At 34.9% G+C, this 22,543-nt stretch overlaps 1 protein-coding gene across 1 annotated transcript in view; it reads left to right on the forward strand.

The window, feature by feature from the left end:
* Nucleotides 1–22,543, forward strand: part of COL21A1 (collagen type XXI alpha 1 chain) — an 89,196-nt gene that overhangs the window by 54,285 nt on the left and 12,368 nt on the right. The window contains exons 17-21 of the mRNA XM_039728071.1: nucleotides 1,087–1,140; nucleotides 16,357–16,401; nucleotides 16,735–16,788; nucleotides 20,904–20,957; nucleotides 22,257–22,310. Coding sequence (XP_039584005.1) covers nucleotides 1,087–1,140; nucleotides 16,357–16,401; nucleotides 16,735–16,788; nucleotides 20,904–20,957; nucleotides 22,257–22,310 — 261 coding nt within the window. The remainder of the gene's footprint in view (nucleotides 1–1,086; nucleotides 1,141–16,356; nucleotides 16,402–16,734; nucleotides 16,789–20,903; nucleotides 20,958–22,256; nucleotides 22,311–22,543) is intronic.

Genomic DNA, 22,543 nt, shown 5'->3' on the forward strand with positions numbered 1-22,543 from the left:
AATTAGATATTTGATTTTTTTTCTTCTCTGGTATTTGATAACATGGACATGTAATAGTCACAATTAACATTAACATAAAATTTTAACTATCACTGGTGGCAATTTAGAGTGAAGCATGCTAAAGCATGATTTTGGAGAGTACTTTCATATGTTTTATGCTTGTAAGAAACATACAGAGAATTCAGTATATTGTGTGAATGTGTGTACATTTAAACTGAAAGACATTTTCTGGACTATTTTCATTATTGTAGTACCAAAAATATGATGTGCTCATTAGATTCTATTAATTTTATAATACAATAGTTAATAGAAGCCATATTTTTCATTCAAACATTTTGTTAGCCTGACTTCAACATCTGCTTGCTATAAAACATTGCTTCATTCTGGGTCTGTAATCAAATTCAGAACAGTAAAAAACAGGCTGTCTTTGAAGGAAATTTCTGTTGGAGCTTTCCTGGTTTTTTACAATATTCATTTTGGGAAAGAATGTGGAAAAAGCATGGCTGGAAACCCAGATGCTAGCCATTGTTGCTTGAAGTTCAGCTCTTATAATTTTAAGTTAATTAGTGCCAGATTATTTTATACATGTGTGTGTATCTATCTATCTACATCTATACCTATATCTTCGCCTTGTTTATGTGCTTTTATTTCTGGAATTATTCAGATTTTCAGAATATTTCAGTATCATACATACTTGGATAAATATTTGATCATTTTTTGTATTGCTGTATTCTGAAGTACTTTGAAATATTTTTTCATACTATTATTTATACTAACAATTAGACAGTAACAGTCTGTTATTGTTTTATGCTTTTTTTTTGTACCAGAGATTGCTGTTCTGAGTGAACAGAAAATTTTCTCTCATCTCTTTTTGCAAGTTGTTTGACAGCTGTCAGACACAGCATGAGGGACTGTTGGATTGATGGCACTTCTTGCTGTGTATTAATCTGTTAAGAGATGTTTGTTTGGTGAAGTATCAATGTGTATTGCTTTGAAATTTTACTTAGATTAAAATATAATTTACTATTTTAAAAAAAATTATTGTGCAAGTAAGGTTGTTTTCTTAAGACTTTTTTTATTTTAAAGGGAGAAGTTGGGCAGCCTGGGTCTCCAGGCCCCGAAGGACATCGAGGAGAGCCTGTAAGTGATTAAATTGCTGACATATCCTTGTGTACTGATTTGTTGGTTTTGTTATGTTTTGACTTATTTTATTTATTTTTTAGTTAATAGCTATTACACTTCACGTTTAATTTATGTTGATTCAAATTGGTTGATATGTACATTTTTTAAAAAATGCTTGTTTATTTTCTGCTGTTTGTCTTTAAATTTGATTTAATTAAAAGAAAGGAAAAAGCCCTTAAAGTCAGACATGCCTTAAAAGAAAAGATTCTTCACCATATCACTATTGTATATACTGATATATATGGTATAAAATTGTCTCATGACTTCTGACCTGTTGATGTTGTGGTATATTAATAATTACTTACTCGAGGAAAGATTCTGGATGGATTTGACTCTCATTTCAACTACATGGTGTACCTTCTTTGAAATACTTGTTAATCACACTTTTAAAGTCTCTTTTTTCACTATGTACTACTGCCTTTCCTTTGCCCAGTTTTACTGGCCTTTTACTTCCTTGCATCTTCTTACACCATATTATCTGCATCTCTGTGCTTCTTTCTTCTCTGGGGACTTTGCTGTTTCATTTTTGCTTTGCTTCTTTCCAAAGACATTGTTCCTCTACTGGTATTTGGGAAGCTCATTTTACCTCCCCTTAATAACTGATCGCCAGGCTTTGTCCTTCCTTGTTTCCTCGTTGTCCTCCTTTGTTCCTCCTTGTTTCCTTCCAGGCTGCTTGAAGCAGATGAGCCAAGATAGCAGCTTTGAGTGCTGAGAGACAGCCAGCTGTCATCAGACCATCAGCAATGCTTCTGCAGGCCAAGAGCAGTAAACAGAGCTCAGTTGGTGGAGCACTGCCTTACAGAGGAATTGCCTTCTGAATTACATTTAGAGTTGTAAGATAAAGAGATACAGCTTTATACAGTCAGAAATTTTGTGGTCCTGAATGTAATAGGAGGTAGTTTGAGTTACAGGATCTGAAATGTGATAGAAGGTTTTACTAATGAGGAATTGGAAATAACACTTCTGGCAGAAAAATTCTGAAAGTTTTTCATTTACATTTTTATATATTCTGCTAAACCTTCTCAGACATTTTGAGTAGACTGCAAAACACTGAGAAATCATGCCCAAGGGACTTTCTTCCCACTTGTCTGGCTTAAGTGAAAAATGCACATAATTACTCCGTTGGCTTTATTTTTCCTCTTTTTCTGCCCCAAATAACTGTGAGGTGTTTTAACCTCTTACAGTCTGTGGTGTCTCCATATGTAAGAAAGACTGAATGTTAATTAAATATCATAAAATATAACTGAAGGGATTTTGGTTTATTGTAAGTTGGTGCACTTTAAATGTGTTGAGATAAAAGTGAGTTCTATTATTGTCCCTTGCCTTGGTTTGTCTCTTTTCATTTTTACAAAAGAAATGTTAGTTGGTCATTGTGATTTTAAAAAAAATTAATCTAAGAAATGGAAGGAAAAGGGCACTTCTGACCTAGAGAAAACGAAATATTTACTACTTTAACAGCTGTTGTTCTAGTGTGATGGCTTTGTTAAGCATGAACTGTATCTACTACTGAAATGGATTTTGGTTTAAAGTTAATATAAATTATAATATAAATTATAATATAAATTATATCTATAATATAACATTCACAATGTAACATTTTAAACAGTAATGTAAACCCATCACTAAAGTCCCATAATTTTGCTTTAAAGGGAAATGAAGTGGATTTAAGACATTAAAAGTAATAAGAAGTCCTTTTAAATCACCGCAAAGTACTATAATATATACATAATATATATATTCCAAAACCCCTGCCCATCTGCCTCTGTTGCTCATGTTGCACCATCCTGCATGACCAACACAGCACTCCCATCTATTTAGAGCCTGGAGGAGGAGCAAAAAGCAGCATTTCTGCAGCTCAGTGAAGAAATGTTGAGGTGAAAATGTGTGTTTGGGTTGTGGAAAATAAAAGCTATCCTCAGCTGTGAGGTATACAGGCTCCTCTATTCAAGTAGAGGGTAATTGGCTTTCACCTGTTGGAAAGTGAGCTCGATTTTGGGCACTGTGGGTGATGTCTTGTGCAACCTACTGCTTGTGTTGTTTCTGTTGTTCCCCCAATGTATATTTACAGTACAATGTGTAAGTGCCTTCTCTCGGCTCCCCTTCTGTGGAATTCAGTGTTAAAGTCTTGGGTGGGACACCCTTATAGTTAGGGCACTGACGTGGAAGAGAGGGATTTATTTGTGCTGTGCCATCCCTGGCACAGCCAAATAGGCTGCCTAAGCACAAGACAAGCCTTGGATGATACAGTTGAAGCTGGATGTCTTTATATCATAACCAGCCACATGCAGCTGTGGCCCTGGGATGGCTCAGCAGATTGTGTGGATACCCCACCCACACAAACAGACATGCAGACAGTCTTTATTTCTTTCATTCAGCCACATTAGTGTTAGACATGGCTTAATGTGTTAAGTTGATGATTTAAAAAATAGTCCTTTTATGTTCACTCTTGCTTTAGCAAATAAAAATAACATGGTTGTGAAATGGATGCATGTTGAGACATCTAAGGAGCAACTGTCTAGAATGGAGAGCACAGGTGAGCTGAACTCCCATTGCCTCCAGCCTTTGATATGTGTGGTTATTTTTTTAGACAGAATACATTCTGGTATATTATTACTCTTATTAATCCCCCAAGTTACAAACAGAAAAAGTAGGTTCTAAAGATAAATAAATAATTTCAAGAGATGCGCTTGATTTCTCTCAATAACTTTTTGGATTTCAGTTAAGCAGACTCTGTAGAATAACATGTGACAGTATGGATGCTTGATTTCTCTCAATAAGTATTTGGAACTTCAGTTAAGCAGACTATCCCAGTTCTGCCCACTCTGTAGAATAACATGTGACAGTATGGACAGAATAATTTAGGATTTGGTAAAGGTAGTAATCAAGCTTATTTTCCTGTTGAACAAAAACAGGCCATGCTGTCACTTAAGTAGTTCAGTGGCTAGTCATCTGTCTTACTGATGACGGGCTGTTTTGATAAATACATTGTTTTTAGGGACCAAATGTCTATAGAATAAATAAATATTTATTTGAGCTTAATTTCAGCCTGACTGCCATTTTTAACATAGGTAGGGTTTTTCAGAGTTGGGTTTCAGTGGAAACTCCTTGTGTTTGCAATTATGCAGATGGGAACCCTGAAGTGAGTGCTTGTGGGTAAAGCTGGCAGGACATTTATAGCACTCTTCTAGGCCTCGCATATGCTCTCCTGCCACAAGTAATATGTCTGAGCATTTGCAACTGCTCATGTTTACTCTCCAGAACTCATATTTTTCAGAAATACATCTGCAAACACTTAAAATGGTAGAGTTTTGTCTCAATATTTAGGTCACATCAAAAGACCTCAGATGTGGCCTCATTTGTGCCAGCGTTAGCAGCACAACATGACTTTCAGCTTCTGACCTGACTCCCACGTTATACCTATACCCCTGGTTTGTCTGTTGATCTTTCATAATTGCATCAAGAATGCCAGATATAGATCAATGCATTCTCTGAAAAAATAAATTGTGTTTTATGCTAGGCAATGGTAGCAGAATTCTTTTTGAAACATGTTCAAGATATGCTACAAGATACAACAGAAGTTGCATTGTCTTCATAATGCAGAAAACCTGAAAACAAACTGGTGTAGCCAGGTATCCTGTATATTTGGAATGCAAATATAAAGTTAATGCAATTCTATGGCATCTAATAGCTATGCTGAGATTGATAGAAACAGGAAAAAAAGAAAGAACAATCCTGAAGTAGTAATATAGTAGTATGCAGACAAACTTTGGGTTTTTTTTGTTACTATTATTTTCCTCTCTGTGTCATGTAATGTTTTTCTTGATGCTCCTGATGTTGATGTTATGTTGATTTGTACCAGTTTTAGGTACTAAGATGCCATTTACTCAACATTTGTGTCTTGTATTTGCATTTATATACTAAGTTATGAAGTACTTAGGATAAAAGCTAGCCTAAAACCACTATTGTAGATCTGCACAGTAGACCTCGTGAAAAAAATCCTTTCTGAAAGTGTTACTTTATTTTTTTATCCACCTGTCTGATTATTGAATTTCTAATTTTAATAGCTTCATAGGTTAATGCATAAAGATCCTGTTGTATTTACAGTGCTCAAAAGATCATTTGTTGTGAATTTATTACTTGTGGAAATATTCCATAGAGCACTAAATAATCCTTCAGATTTTGTATCACCTTAAATTAGGCCCTGCTATAAAATAGCACTCTCTGTGTAAATAGTCTATGAAGAAGAAATTATTTCCTGTCAGTTTTTAAGAGAAAAGTGATCAGGATACTCATCAAAGTGGTTAGTGTCTGTCAAAATTTTTAAGTTTCTGATCTGATACTCATACTTTTCTACTAGTTTGAGATGCCTCGATAATAGAACCTGAGCTCCGGTGGCCTGCTTTTAAAAGCTGTCAGCATTACAGTCATGAGGGATGTAAAGCATTTTCTCTATAAATTTTGTGGATCTTGAACACCTGTTTAGTTTTGAAAATTCTGACTTTTACCTGTAAATTAAAACAATAAGTTGTTTTTTGGATGGGATGATTTTTTTTATTCATAAACTGTTGAAACATCTGAAGGGGATGATTTTTGTAGGCATATGCCATGCATCATTATTTCTTTACAAGTAGGTTTGATTAATTGAATGCATTTTTGGTATTGTTTCTTTATTCCTTCTTCTAATATCTAAATTGTTGAGGTAGACAGGGAGAGTGTTGCTGTAGACTTTCTGAGTGCTTGAGCTACGTTACAGATGTAGTTAGTTTTGTTCTCACTTGAGAAAGGGAGAGATGACAGCTTTGACTACACAATACTCCCAGCAATCATTTGTTAATTACATAACAAATTGGCTGTAAGTCCAAACATGTTTTTTAGACTGAATGTAGGTTTTTCTGTCAAGTATAACTTCTAGGTAGCCGTATGTATTTTGGGCAAACTTTATTTCCAACCTAGGTTGTCTTCATTCTGACTGACAAGTTATTTTAACTAAATTCATTCTATGTGATAATTACAATAGAGTTAATTGCTCTTAAGAAGATAAATATGAGAATGGTGCTGTAATGAAACAGTTAATTAAAAGACTTTCAGAACTTCAGGCAGCCTAATCTGAGTTACTTTATTATTCCCAGTTAACAAAGGTGATACAAGACATGACAGCATAGCTGCTGATCCAAAGTCTATTAAATCAATGGGAAGATCCCCACTGAATTCAGTGTGGACTGGAGCCACAATAAATGCTGTAATAAACTTGGACCCACTAACCTACTGCAGCTTGGAGAATAAAGCCTGCTTGTCTCAGTTGTAGAGCTAACAGTTCTCTCCCAACTAATTCATACTTGCTGCCTGTTCATCATGATTTCCAATTTTTAAATTTATTTCCTCACACAGTGCAGTTACATTAATATATTAATTTGCTATAATTATAATATCTTTTTTCTCCTTTTTTTTGTCTGGAGAGAGTTGGGAAAGTATTTTTTATTATATTTTGTTCAGCTAATGCCATTTTAAATTTGATAATTTGAGAAAATCGTGTAGAGAAAAGGTGGCGTCCCTACTAACATTTAAGTCTGTTTTAAAAATGCAGTGTTAACACAGGGAAATTTGTTAAAGTTGTAAGGAAATATGAAAGGAGCTCTAGTTGTAAACCTGTTGTGGACATGAATGGAATATGCTATAAGTAGTTGGAAATGGTACTCAGTGCACTCTGTTTTCTGCTTGTATGCTATAGTGACCTTTTCATTGCTACCCTGGCACTTTTTTTACTAATTCGTATGCTGATAGAGGTTAGACACCAGCATTCCTCCCCTATTGCTGATGTTTTATGAACACAGAAATAGAAATACCTCTAGCAAATGTGTTATAAGAATTTAAAATCTTTCTACTGACTTGATGAGCTGTGTTCTAATAAACAGGTGCTTATCATTTTGTTAAAATAGCTCTTAATAATTTGTTAATATTTTATAAACTGAAAAAGTGTTAAAAATGTGATTCTGAAAGAATTGTCCTGCAGTGAGCACTTCAAGATTCAGCTTTGTTAAAGAGTGCAGTAACTGACTTCTAAGCAAAAATTAGTGATAGTGATGATTTATTTGTATTATTCCGTGAGTGACTCCAATGAGCTAGACCTATTTATATACAAACCCACAGGCTCTTCTGAAGAGCATTTCTTCTGTGCATTCAAATAATTTGGGGTATGTTTGCAAATTTTCACATAGAGACTTTAAGCTCGATATTATTCATTTTGGTTATCTGTACTATCTGTACTAGAAAGTGAGTTTTAATTGCCAGATGAAGTGCTTTGGCATAAGCTTGTCCTGTCTAGAGTAAGACACATGTTGTTCCACCTGTGTTTTTCCCCCTGAGGGAATGATGATTATGTAGCTTGAGCCTTTAGCTGTCATGTTTTCAGCCTGGCTTTGAGGGAGTCTAGGGATCTGGTTTGAAACTAAGAGTGAATCAGTTTGATGGTATGGATGTATTCATTACACATCCAATATACTCTCTCATGGTCATATTCCCCAAAAATATGAATAAATGTTTGTCTTTTTAAATGCTTGTGCATTTAGGAAATTGCAGAGACTCTGATATGCACGTGCTGTAACATCGCTACTTTTTTTCTCAGTACAAGAAACAATATTTTCTTGGTATTAATATTGCAGTGGGTTTTTCTATAGAAGTGTTTTGGCATTTTAACATTATAGATATGCAATATGTGTTTCAAGTGGGAAAACATCAATTAACTACAACAGATTATGATTCAAAAACATTTGTGATTAATTATTTTTGTTACTTTGAGCAAATGATGTACTGATACATTTCAAGTATATTAGTTAATGTACTATTTCTTGGACTGAGAAAAAACCATTCTAAAATGTCACTGGACTTGATAAAATGTAGACTTTTGAAAAGTTGAATGGACAAATCCACACAACTGTAAATTGTGATCCTGTGTTCTTTATCACAAAGTTCTTTATTCTCAAGTATCAGTTAAAAGTGAGGTTGTTGATTTGGCTTAAATTAAAGATTTAAAGCAATATAATGTGTGTGTGTGTGCATGCGTATGTGTGTGCCTGTAACTTTTCAACCTGCTAAAAATAACTAGTAAAGATCTTGGAAGTTAAATGGTACAATGGAATAAAATAAGTACACCTGAAGTGCTCAGCATTCACTTCCTTTGATGTGATATTTAAAGAAGGATTCATTTGCATTCTTTTGGATTCACCTGATGTCAGTAGTAATATTTAGAGCATTCCTGAACGCATGTGCTAATTTCATTCAGCTGAGAAAGGCTTTTCTGAAGAAGGAAAAGCTTGAAGAGGATGTTTGAGGAGATTGGTGTGTGTTGTGTATTGGGCTGGCATCTGACCTCTTAGAGCCCAGAAAGGTGATGTTTATACTCCCAGTAATCATTGTTTCACATGAGCTGATTAATCTTTAAAGAGCAACATCTCCTTTTATTCTTGCCATGCGATTTTCTTCTTAACATTTTATAACTTGGTAAATATCTGCTGGAATTTCCAGTGACTCTGAAGAGCAAGCAGAAACTTCCCCCAGCTAATTGTTATACCTAGAAACCAAACATAGAGAGTAGAGTATGAATGAAGAAGGAAGACAGTTAGAATGTAGCAGACATAAATATTTATTATTCAAGTTGATTTCATTTGCACTTTTCTGTTCTTTTCTATGCTTTGCAACATGTTTATGGTAAGTTACTTAACCACAAATAGAAAGAGGTTTACCAAAATCATGATTGACTTTCCTTCCTCTGATCCAGCTTCAACAGAGTAGTGACAGTGTAGCCAGTTTTCCAGCTAGTCATTCTTCTTCTTCAACATGGGAGAAGCCAGAGAAAAAAATTGTTGTACCTGAGTCCTCAAAAGGTCTGAGTTACAGCCTCCTTGAGAACTGTGGTCAGGGTGGTGATTCAAATCACTCTATCTGTATAAGTGCTGTATCTGGCATCAAATCTACAGCCTGCATTCTGAGAATTAGCCAGAATGGTTTTCATTTCACCTCATATAGTCAAGTATGAGTCTATACTTAGTCTATTTCTTTGATATTATTTTTTTCTAGAAAAACCGATATCTGCATTCAACTCATCATTAAATATATGTCTCAAATAGAAGGGTCATTTTTGTTTTGTCTTAGACAGTTTAGATATTTGGATTAATTAAAGTTATTTTAATAGAATCACTGCAGAAAATGCACAAGAGAAAAACAACTCGTAGCAGGGCTGCATTGTTAGTTTTATGTTCAAGTGGTACTTGGGCTTTCAAAGTAAGTTGTTGCTTGTGTTTCTTCTGTGTGACCTGCTTGATCATTAGCACTGCATCATTCCTGTCCACAAACAGCTTTAAACATGAAATTGAGGAGCTGATACTCAAGTCTCAAACACTCAAGTAAATGTAGTGCTAGAAAATTTGGGGAAATGTGGCACAGTAAGTGTTTCATTTTTTTAATCCTTCCATACTAAAATTACTGCAAATTGAAGCTATGGAAAGTCTTGTCAGAATACAGTCTGGCTTCTGATCCATAATGAAACAAAACAAAGCAAATCAAAACACCATGATCCACAAGAGTGAATTTACATCCATTTGCAAGATTTAACTAATATTTCTGCTAATATTATTAAACCATTTTAAGAAGCAACCTTTGTTTCTTATTGTGCAAATTAATTTTTGATATAGTAGTTAGTTTTAATAATTAAATTAAGCCTTTATGATTGCTGAGTGAGTCAAGGTGATTTTTTTTCTTTGTGCTCTGGAAGGGTTTTGTCCCAGCCTTTGTTCCAATTTTTCTTAGCTATTTCTTAAACAGGTAATAGCTGCCAAGCAGACTAAAGAAATTATCACAGAACTTTTTCCCTGGGAATGGATAGGAACATATAGAAAATGTTTGGGTTTTTTTTTCACCTGTTATTTACTGCCAGATTCTCTCTGTCAGAGTTTTGGGACTTTCTTAGCCAAAAACGTAGGCTGGCCCATCCTGCTTAATAGCCAACAATGGACCAATTCTCTAGGAATTCTACAATCCCTTTTGGAACCCAGTTTTACTATTTTCTTCTGCCGAGTTCTGTGACCAATTTCGCAGAAACTGCCATATTTAAAAAAAAAAGCCAAAAAAAAGCGCATGATTTATTGTTGAACTTACTCACTGCTAATTTAACTGAGTGGTTCCTTACTATGGGAAAGAGATGTGGCTGAAATCTGCATCAGTGTGACCTGTGAGGACAGAACTCTGGTTATGTGGTGGGTGTAAGGAGCACAGCAGCAGTCAGTGCCCTTTGGGGAGGCTTTGCTGGCCTCAGCCTCCCTGTCTTATGTAAGGTGCTCAAGTGCTGTGACCCTCATATGTTTTTCCCCATAATTTAAGTGGTGGAGAAATTTTAAAGCCTTTTGAAGGCATGTAACTGCTTGAGTATCAGTGTGTTTAAATGTCAAACGTGGGCCAGTTTGTCAGTGTTTAGAAGTTTGTAGGATTTCTGATAAATGGGACGTTGGTTATCACAATCTCTAAGGCTGGTGCTGGCATGATAGGCAGAGGGAAGGCATCATGGTGTCACCAGCAGGGCTGGGAGTTCAATTTTGTCTGCCCACCTTTGGATCCATGAAGATTTGGCAAGTCTGATGCTCTTTTGAGGATTCTTTACAAGAAACAAGAGTAACACCAGTTTCAGCCTGTGACAAGATACACATAGTTTTCATTTTCTATTAGTATTTCCAGCTTTCAGATTACAGTTTTCCAAGGTCCGTGGTGTTGGCAATGCAATAGGGGTCACTCTGTTCCACATTTAACATGTGTGTTTTATTGCTAATAAATGATTTGCCAAAAAAAGTGTTTGAAAACTGTGGCAAAGATCTTGGTAATGCTTTTTCCTTTCCTGAACTTAATTTAAAGCTGTTGTGCTGGTCTGGTGGATAATCATTATATCTGTGGGAATGCTTCTTTGTATGTAGCCCTTTTTTTTTCCTTTCATCAATTGCAGCTACTTAGTAGTAGCAGATTCTGCTTCATTGAATTTCTTTTCCAGTTTTATACATTATCCAAATTTGGTTTGTCTCTTTCATTCTATTAGGATTAGCAAGGATTTGCTATAATCCTTTAAAAAGTGTTTTGATTGTTGTACTTTCATCCAAATTATAGGTTGACTTGTACTTTTTTGCATGTCTCCAGTAAATCTCTCATGTATCATCATGTAGGCTTTTTCAAAGTAATATATAAAGACTTGCGTTTTCCAGGTGTTTAGAGGGATCATGGGAACATGTGGATAGAGATCTTATTCTATTGCTGCAATTTATGCAAGACACTTTAGTGTCATCTCAGAATTGCAGATTTTTCAGAGGGGAAGGAACCATTTGATTGAAACATAAATCAGAGAACTCGTATATGTTAGAAAAACCATCTTTTTATGAAAATAAGATAATAAAGACAAGTATACTAAAGTTCTCTACATCTACCTGGGGAATTGACTGCAAAGCAGCTTGCTTATAACAAAATAGCTTTTGGAAATACTCTATGATTTCACATCTTCCAGAGAAGAGATAAAGTTTTATGATTATGGATATATTACCTGTAAACTACAAGTTCCTACTTTCCATAACAGGGTATCCTCTCCTACCAGGCACTGAAGAAATGGGGAATATTAAAGACAGCAGCAGAAAATAAGGAATAAAAATGAGTTAATATATTCTCATTTTAAGACTAAAATGAGAATATATTAACTCATTGTTTTGTTCTTAAAAAATGGTCTTCTGCCTGGTTTCTTCTGCTGTTTGCAAGCATAAAATTAACCATGAGGGGGATGCAAATAATCCTGGTAACTATCTCCAAAAAGCAGGAAATAGTTTGAGAACTGTAGCTTATGTCTTAAGTAAAAATGCTTACATCTAGTTAAACTGTATATGAGGCCCCAGGCAATTTCCTTAAAGGATTTTTTTGTGGGGCTGCATGGAAGAAAGTCCATCTGTTTAATATAATCCAAAACAAAAATAGACACCTCATGATTAATGAAAACTACAGGAAAATTTTTCCAGGGATTGTGAAAACATTTTCCTCTTACAGTTCAGTTCTTAGAGTTCCATTCTATTACAGTTAAATCCATTCTATCTGCCAGATATTATCAAAGAATGGAAGATTTATTTCAATTGTTGAAACTGGAATAAAATAGAATATTTATACAGAATTTTATAACTGTCTTAATTGAGGTTCATCATCACAACAGAAAGAAATTAATGCTTTTGGGTGTTGTGAAGTCCCAGCTGTGCAGGCTGCAGCTGAGGAAGACTGCATCCAGGGATTTGATTGCATACTGAGATGAGCTTCATTTGGCAGTGTGATACTGAGGCAGAAGTAGATATCGAGCTGTGTGGGATTTGGCTGCCTGGCTATGGCCACCAAGAGCCATTGGAGTTGTGTGAGGACAGCTGCAGCATCTGGCAGGCACAACACAGTTTTTAGAGCAGGGTGACATCTTTTTCAAAGGGTAGATCTGCTATCCCACAGTGACATCAGTGACACTAGAGATTATTTCAATTATCTACGTGGCATTCAAGTGTCACTGTAGGTCCTGGGGTTACCCTGCAAAGCCTCCCCAGGCCCAACCAGGCCTTAGAAAGCTGACAGGCTTCTAGGTACCCATAGGTGAGACAGGGTAGAAGACAAATGATTAAACAAGCAACAGAAGCTGAATAAAGAATAAGGACAGCAGTCCCTACCCAGTCTCCAAAAATCTGTTAGCTGCCAGACAGGCACACAATGACATTCGTTTTTAGGCACAAACTCAGCTGTGTGTGATAAAACTCCAGTTGGGAATTTTTAGAATGAACAGGACTTTAAACCAAAGAATTAGATTTGCTAGACTATCTTGCTGACTTTATATTTCATGTGATTACAGCACTTGCTGATAAAGGCTAAAATAATGAATAATATTACAGGCCTTTATGGGGTAAGGGAAGACTTCCCATTTAAGGGAAAATTTCAAATAAAGGAAGAAGGCTTTGGAACGAAGTGAAGGTAATTGATGAAGTCAGATTGATGATGCTGAAAGAACTGAGGCAGTACTTGTGATTAACTTAATTTTTAAATATGAAGGAATACTGAATAAACCTTTCAGGAAGTTTGATGTAAAACAAAAAGGGGAACCAATTAACTGACTCAAAGTATAGAAATTCCCCAACTCACACAAAGACAGAAATCAGTAAAACACAGTAGATTATTTGATTTTTAGATATTCTGACTAGAAATGCAATGCTACTTTCTATTGATATTATAACTGCATATGTGATATATACAAACCATTTAACATGCATTTTCTGGAAAGGCAAGGAAGAAGAAACTTTGGAATTACAACTCCTTTTCATATTTTATATGAACAAAATGTGCTTGATAGCTTTGCAAAGGACATTCCCAAAGGCAGGTTTTTTTTCTATAGGCCAGTGAATCATGAACTATTCCACAGCATTGATTCTATTACTCCCAGTGGGTGGCAGTTTTCCCATTTGTAGCAGTTCCAAACATTGTTTTTCCCTTAGTGGCAGAAAAATTGCATGATGAATGTGTTTCATATTAAGTTTTGATTAAACACAGGCATTTGTGATAATTTTAGTTGCAGTATACTCTTCAAAAAAATAAATTTTTTGTCGTACAAATGTAGTAAAACTAATTGTTTTTCCCCGTATTTTAAAGTTAGAATACATTTTTTGGTAATTAAAGTAAGGTTTCTTTGACAGCTTAGTGTTATATCATCTTATTAAATATAACTTCCTATTCAAAATGTCTATGGAACTAAAAATAAAAAAATTATAAAAAAAAAAAAGATGCTCAGATTCTAAGGATTTGTATTGCGAATGAATTCTCTGTTTGGGAGCAAGACATATTTCCAAAGCTTTTGACTTAGAAGTTAGGTAAGAAACTCTTGATATCTAAACTACTTTTTAACCTTGTCTTCTGAGAAAGTGCAAATAATTCTAACTGGCATAATCAGAGATTATCCATGTAAATGGAATTAATAGATTGGGACGGATAATCAGAAAACAACCAATTCTAGTTTTTTAGGTATTTTGGAGCTGATCCTACAGAAATTAGTCGTTATAATTGCTTACCCATAGAAGCTACACAGAAAAATAACGCGTGGGAAATACTCATTCTTTATGACCAAATTAGCCACTTAATTCTCCTTTTTTGCCAGTCTACATTTGGAGAATAACTGAAAATCTCCACCCCATGCACTCTGGAAATCACTCACATCAGCATAAGTGATATATTCATTAGCTGAGTGAATGTTAATGAACCATAAGAGAATTTTAAGGGTTTAGACCAGCTCTCGCTGATTTAAGGGTCTAATTTCCTCAGTAGTTCAGAATCAGTCAGAAAGGGGGAAAAAAAGGGGGGGGGGGGGGGGGAAAGAAAGGAAATATGACTTAGTTTTACAGTTGTTCTTCTTGGAGTTTCATCTTTCTTTGTCATTGATATAAAATTAAATGTTGTGTACCAGTAATTTATTTTAACCAAGAAGGATCAACACAGCTCAGCAGGACATTGTTTCTTCTGGGCTTGCTCATGTCATGGTAAATTGTTTGTTGTGCTGGCTAAGTGTGTGGAACTGTCTTCTCTGAGCCCTCCAAATTGCATAGAAATGTAACTGGAAGTCTCTGGTACATTCAGGACAAGAAGGTTGCTACCTAGTGGGATGTTTTTCAGCATATATTAAATCCTGGTTTGTATTACAGGTACAGACATTCATATTTTGGTTTAATATTTTACAGCTACAGAAAAAACCCCTACATTATTAAATATTATATTAAATAATTCAGAACTCACCAATTGGTCTGGAAATTCCTAAATGTGGTGGCAAACATGCCGTATTTCCCATCTTTTTGTGCAAAAGATCTAAGAAGGTTTTGCACAAAAGAAGAGTTATATAACATAATGTGTTATGTGAGTGGAAGTCTCAGTATGAGGCATTATTTTCAAGTTAATTTTATTGCATTATTTAATTTCTTTCTTTAATGATAGGTACATCAGATTTTTGATGGTCTGTAAAATGCTCAGGATGTAATTGTTTACTCATATGCCATTGACCAATGAACTGTTTCTACTTCATGGGCTCATTATTTACTAAAAGTGGGTGTAAACTACAAAACAGACTGTTTTGCACAGATGTAATTCATATGGAAACTATTAGGTTATGGCTGTTACATTCATGTTATGTTTTCCCATAGAATGCATTTGTTTCAGTGGTGTCTAGAACAGTCATCTTGTCTTCACTGCAACGTGTTATTTTCAATATTAGATTAAAATATAAAATCTGTAAGCCAAATTCTTGCTGCAGATTAGTTATGGTATAAGTACGAACATTGTGTGTCCAAAACATTTGAATAGCTTTTACTTGAGACAAAAAATCAACTAACTAATGTAGACTTCTGCATTAAACATATACAGAGGTCTGTTTTAACCTGAATCATGTTCAATTAAATGATCACTGTTAGAAGAATGTGAGATATACTGTAGAGCTGAATGAGCAATGATGCTGAGGAAATGGCAGAGATCTTCAAGTATTTATGAAGGTGGAAGCTAGTAGGCATCAAGTGAAACTGTATCTGTCTCTTTAAAGTCACTGCATTTTAGTTAATATGATCTGTCAAGCTGATAGTCCTGTTGAGCAGAGCTTTTGCTTTAACTTATGTGGGAAATCTTATGGATAATGTAAAGTGGTTCCTTTCCATGTGCCAGTCAGGGTTTTGGGGCAAGCAAGAGCACATGAGCCTGCTGAGCAGTAGACATAGATTACTGCAACAAAAGCAGTGGGGAACAATTTAACATTAGTGTTTCACTGTATCTCTAGAGTAGTCTGCATGTTTCCAGCTGAGGCTCTTTCTCCTATGTGCTTTTGATGCTTTGAGGGATTTTGTTATTCTTGAGGTCTTTTTCTTTTTCTTTTTCTTTTTCTTTTTCTTTTTCTTTCCCTTTTTCTTTTTCTTTTTCTTTCCCTTTTTCTTTTCCTTTTCCTTTTCCTTTTCCTTTTGTATTTTTGTTGTTTGTTTTGTTTTGTTATGTTAAGTTCTGTTTTTTATTTGTCCCTGCCCATATTTTGAACCCAAGTCATTTAGGCAAATGCTAAACAATTTCTGGTGAAATGATTCCCTATATTGAAAAGGTTTTCTTTTTTCTTCTCAGGGAATTCCTGGAATTCCTGGAAATCAAGGAGCAAAAGGACAAAAGGTACTATTAGCTGTTCAAAACACAGTCAAAACTTATACTATATATACCCATTCCAAACTAAGCGTTCAGGCTCAGAGCAGAGTTTTCATAGTGGGGATTTATAACATCAAATCATGCTGCAAAAGAATGGAGACAATTTATGGCATGTTTAAAAATCTCTTACTAGGTTTTACTTCAACTACTCCAGAAGGAATTAATAGTTTAAAAGGAACCGTGCTAATTTCCTAATACATTGAGAAACAATCTAAACTAGTTAAATCTGCATAGTTAAAGAATAAATTAAAAAATGTTAAGTATACATACATTATTTTTCTCTTTATGTGAAAAATACAGGGTGAAATTGGACCTCCAGGTCAACCAGGAGCAAAAGGGTCACCAGGAGATACCGTAAGTCTCAAAATTCTGTCATTATGAACAAATAACTGTGGTGTCATAAACAAACATTCAATGGCAAATATAGGAGCAAACTAGCATTTGCAGATCGGAAAGACAAGGCTATGGTAAATGTAAGTTTTTAGCTCAATGACATATTTGCAGCTTGGAAATTCTGGCTGAAAGTTGTGAACTGGTTTTTTTCTTTGTAACCCTTGCCATTACTTTAAGCTTCTGAATATTTTGACAGGAGGTGAGTTTATGTTTTTATAGGGTCTTGGATTCTGATAGTTGTTAAGAGATTGTATTTTTCGGTTTAATTACTTGTTGTCTCATGATTTGTCTCTCCCATCATTTTTTGAGGTGTTTCCCATCAGTGAACTTCTTGACATACAGTAGTCAGGTTGGATTTCATCCATTTTGATAGACAAAGGGGGTTCTGATGTCCCTTTGTAGTGTTAAAAGTAGAAGTATTGTCTTCAAGGACAAATACAGAATACTCAGCGGTTCTCTACAAGGGTCTTGATATTCATTTCTCAATCATCGGTACTGTCACACTGTTAAGACCATCTTAGTACCTACCTTTCCTTTCTTGACAGGAATAATCATTTTGGGGACCATTCTTTCCCACTTACAGTGACTGCAGAGGTGTTGTGGTGGCTTGTGCCTCACTTGGTTAGATTACAGGAACCTTGAAGGAAGAGGATGCCAAGGATGTCAATGTGGACTTTTTAATCCTCTGTCTTTCTTGATGAATCTCTTTAACATCCTAGTTGAGGTTACCATCTTCTAGAGTGTGTAAGGTCAGACCTGAAAGCAAAATTACTTGGGCTTACATCCCACTGTGGTATTCCCTGTTTGAAGAGAATCCTTGTTTGGATGGAGGTTAGTAACATGTATGTTTGACCACCTTGGTATGTGCAGTCCTGTGTAATTACATGTCACTGCATGCCAAATCAGCCATCTGGGTTTGAAAGTAATTACTAACCTAAGCATCATTTATATACTGGTCTGCTGAAGTGTTCCTTCTCCTCTTCTCTTCTCTTCTCTTCTCTTCTCTTCTCTTCTCTTCTCTTCTCTTCTCTTCTCTTCTCTTCTCTTCTCTTCTCTCAATTAAAACTGATGTAGTTTTTTTTGGAGACAGAAATTGAAATTAGTTTAGAATTTTAAAAATTCTGGGCTACTCTCTCATCCAGTACATTTTTAATTTCCTACTCAGTATACACTTACCCGCTATCCAAACAGCATCTCTCCCTTTCCTGACTACCACAGACACAATCACTACATTACAGCTGTCAGAAAGAATTTTTAAATAGAGTACACTGTTTAATTTTCTTTTCATGAAATTTGAGGACTTTTCCAGCTACCTCCTAAAGATCTCTGGAAAAAAATAGATCTCCTTGACAATCAGTTATTGCAATTGTCCAGATCAAATTTGGATGAAACACTGCCTGAACTGGAAATTTATATGTCCCTCCTCTTAGTTAACACATGAACATTTGTTCTCTCACCTGTGCCTCCTAACTATTTTTATTGCCTGTTACTGGAATTTCTTTCTCCATTTCTTTCTGAGCAAAGTTGAGCAAAATGCCAGAGGGAAGGCTATATCATCAACTCCAATAAAACCTTGTGGGATTCCAAAGTGCTTATATTTATTTAACCCACCTACCAAATTTTCTTCAAATTTTATTTAGATAAATAACATCTGGTTCATGATACACTTGAAAATAATTTATTTCTCTTTCCTGTCACCTGATAAATTGAGTAGGAGATTGATGCATGGAATATCTGAATATATTATATGGCATTAGGGAATTTAAACCAGAAAAGATAGTGGGATTTTCCTTGTATTAGTCACACTGAATATGTTTGTTCCAGAAAACACAGATGGAAAGCTTGTGGATGGTCTAATAATAGCTTGGGAAAGTTTCTCAGTTACAAGTTCTTCTTCAGTAATGACTATCCCTATTGCATTGCCAACACCAGCAATTTATTAATTTACCTGACATATAATGTCAGCTCTGCAAAATAGGACAATAATGCTATATTTTATGTCCTTGAATTGTTCTACATTTTCATTCAGGACATTCTCTTCTCTTCTAATTTTTTATAGTTTTCAGATTATGTTCACAAGCTTTTCCTATATTGCATCTGAAAGTTTCCTTCTTGCAGTGTGCTGATTTCATTTAGTCGTCTCCATGTAATTTTTTAAACAAAACAAGTCAAATATGGCCTAGTAATCAAAGTATGAAAAAGGAAATGAAGAAAAATGGACTTTATTTCTCCTTTTCTGCAGATGTATTCTTGACCTTTAATTATACTAAATGTATTTTCTCATTTGCCTTCTCTGGTGTGTGTTTGCAGGTCAATGTGAATACATAGCTGATTTAATTATTTTTAAAAAATAAGCTATTCTGTACCTATAGCATTTCTGCTTTGTATAAGATAAAATGAACGAGGGACATTTTTGTTGAGCATATGCCACTTCTGTAGCCCAAAGACTGATGTGGATTTCACTAGAAATGATCTAGTGTGGTCGTAGAGTGTCTATGGCCTAAAGAATAAGTTGCTATATTTATTGATGGAAAGTTTTGGTGACCAGTATTTTCTTATCATAAAGCAGGCAAGAAACATGAATTAATCTGTGGTTAATTTCTATTAATCTTTGGTTAGTGGTAAAGCACAGGTGAAATACCAGAAAACTGATGAAATTCTGAAAACAATAGCTATAGAGAATTGCTTCTTGCTTTAGGTATTCTGAATTTTCTCTTCTATTCTGGAAACAAAGACACCCTTTAAGTTTTAGTTTAGTTTTAAAAAAATAAAGTGTTTTTTTTTTTTTTTTTTTGCAAAGCTGAGTTGTTATCTGTATGAGAAATTATATCTGTTTTTGATTTCACGTGACTTTTGAAAGAAGTCTGAGATAATGTCATGGGAGTGAATTGTTCCTGACATTTAATACTAAACAGAAGGTGATTGGTTTTATTTATATGAAAACGAAGATTAAATAACAGCAATAACAGTGAATTTTGAAAATATTATTGGTTGGAATAATTGATAAAATTTAATCTCTGACAAGTTAGATTTCCAGGCTTTACTTAATTGTTTGACTTTCTGTATCATTATGCTTTTATTTTATGCTGCTCTTATTGCAGATTGTATTTCACAGTATTTAAGCAAGTCCAAGTAAAACAATAATAATATATTGATTTTATTGATGCATGAAGTTCTAGACTAAAAGTGAAGTGACATGAACTGGTGAAAAAGAGAATTGTTAACACCAGATGTGGAAAATGTGATTAATGGGAATTCCTCCCTGGAAAGTATGATTTCAAAGAAGGATTTATTTTCTAATGTATACTTGAGACTAGCTTTAAACAGAAATTAAGAAAGTCAGCCCTTTGATGATTTAATTCTCTTTAGCTCTTATTTTAGGTAGGGAACATGCAGTTAAACATCCCTTTATGAATATGATTCCATTTGTGGAGTCCAAGAGGTTGTATTGGCTTTGTACATGTGCTAAAGTGTCATGATCTGAACTAGCAGAATCTGTTAGGGTCTTGAATGAGTAGTTCAACTTCGAAGGTTTTGCAGAAGATACAAAGGTGTGGCCGCAAAAGTTAACTGCTTCTGATAAATCTCCACAAAATTTGCACAGTGGGTCAAGTTATGGCAGCCTTTGAGGGACACACAGTCAGAAAGGAGAAAGAGAATAATTAAATGCCACAAATACTTCTGCTGGTTTTGAAAACCATAAACAGAACCCAAGAAACTTGTGTGTCACTTTCAGTTATAACTAAGGATGCATTACAGACTGGGTCTTGAGTTTAAGAATTTTTTGCTCAGGAGTATTCCATGACAGCACTGTTCATTTCCCCTGTATGATTTTTTTATGTTGCACAGTAGCCCTTCATTAGAAGGTCTGCTTTGGTAATTTAGACCATAGAAAGTCTAAATAATCCACTGTACTGTATCAAAACTATAGCTTGTATAGTAATAAGATAAAAGACATTGTATTTACTGTTTGATTCACTAAAGAAATAGAATAATGATGCTACTAATACAATACCAAGCTCATTATTCCTCTGTTTTAATACAGAAATATCTCTGTCTTTTTCATAAATAAATAGGGTTTGATGGGACCAGAAGGTTCACTTGGTCTACCTGGAGCTCCTGGGCCCAAGGTAAGCGTTTGACTCAATTTGCTTGTGACCTTGATAAACCACTGCTTTGTATGCAAATTTCATCTGGACAATGCCAGGATTTTGCAGCTCAGTTTTGGTGTATTGAATATTGGTAAGCAGCTGTATGATTTTCCCTGTGTTACCTTTTATGATAGTTCAGACTCAAGAGAGGTTAGTGTAACTCAGTAAATGGTGCCTGTCACCCTGTGAGGTTTTAACAGTTGTGGAAATGGTCATGAGACTTTGTTTCAGCTTTACAGTCCTGGAAAATATTCTGCAATGCTGGAAACCAGAAAATTCTCAATATACATCTGAACTTTCCCATGTTACATTTATTTATATTTTAATTGTGTTCAGTAATGTTATGTGCTGTTTCTTCCACCCAAGGAGCCAAACTTATTTCAGATGTAACTTTATTGATTGCACTGCAGCTACAGCAAGAACTAATTTTACCAATGTTCTCAAAAGCTAAAAAAACCCAACCAATTCAGATTGGTTTATGTAACTTTTTAATTTAATCCAAAATGAGTTTTGGATTAAATTGTAAGTATTGAATTGTATGTCCTAGAGAATATTTAGGAATACAGAATCTATTTCCCTAACCTTGCATTTACATTTAGATCCGTTCCCCCCCCACATTATTCTACATCCAAAAGTGTATATGCATTTATTTATAATTGTATACTGACAGGTACATTTTTTTAAGTATTAATGTTTTCTGTAGCCAAGAAGGTTGCATACCTATGATACATCTAAAAATTAATGAGCTTTATTTTTATCTGTGAAAAATGCTTTTATTTTGTATATTTATCTCACTTAGAATATAAGCTGTTTCTTAGTGAATTGTTCTTAATAAGCTCATTCTCATAGAAGTCCATCATGATGTAGTCAATAATTCTTAGATTTAATGCAAATCCTCATGCTGAATATATGTCTAATTCCATAGGCTGTGATAAAAGCCAGGACATAAATAAGTATTTTGACTTAGAAAATTAAATAAGATGATGGAAATGTGAGGTCAGTACACACAAACTTGGTGTGACTGTGTGAGGCAAATGAGGCAGGTGGAGATGGGACAGGTGTGCAGAAGCTGGCAGATCAGCTTTTGTCATCAGTATCTCATCTTTCCTGAGAGAAAGTTAAACCTTCAGGCTGCCTGTAATGGAGAAGAACTTCAGCCTTTCAGTCACTACCTGGGCCCATTTTTAAGAGTCAGTTTCTCAACAGTGTCTGTTTATGTTTGCTAGTCATACCACATGTGACAAAACATCATGATGTATCCACCCCATTGTTATACAGGGTGATAAAGGCGAACCAGGAATACAGGGGAAACCAGGATCATCAGGAGCCAAGGTAAATATGATTCTGGAAGTGTTCTAGTTAAAGAAGGGGTTCATTTACTTCATCATGCTTTACTAATTTTCCATTATTTCCCCTGGTTAATTATAAGGCAGTTTGTTTCACAGTAAAACATTAGTTAACATCACATTGCATCAGAATCTATTTGATGATTTACTCTTACTATTTTTACTAGATTTTAGGCTGTGAAAATCAAATGCTCTTTAAGTTCAAACCTGCAAACATAG

The sequence above is a fragment of the Passer montanus genome, unplaced genomic scaffold (genome assembly GCF_014805655.1).
Source record: "Passer montanus isolate IOZ18808 unplaced genomic scaffold, ASM1480565v1 scaffold11, whole genome shotgun sequence".
NCBI classification, from domain to species: domain Eukaryota; kingdom Metazoa; phylum Chordata; class Aves; order Passeriformes; family Passeridae; genus Passer; species Passer montanus.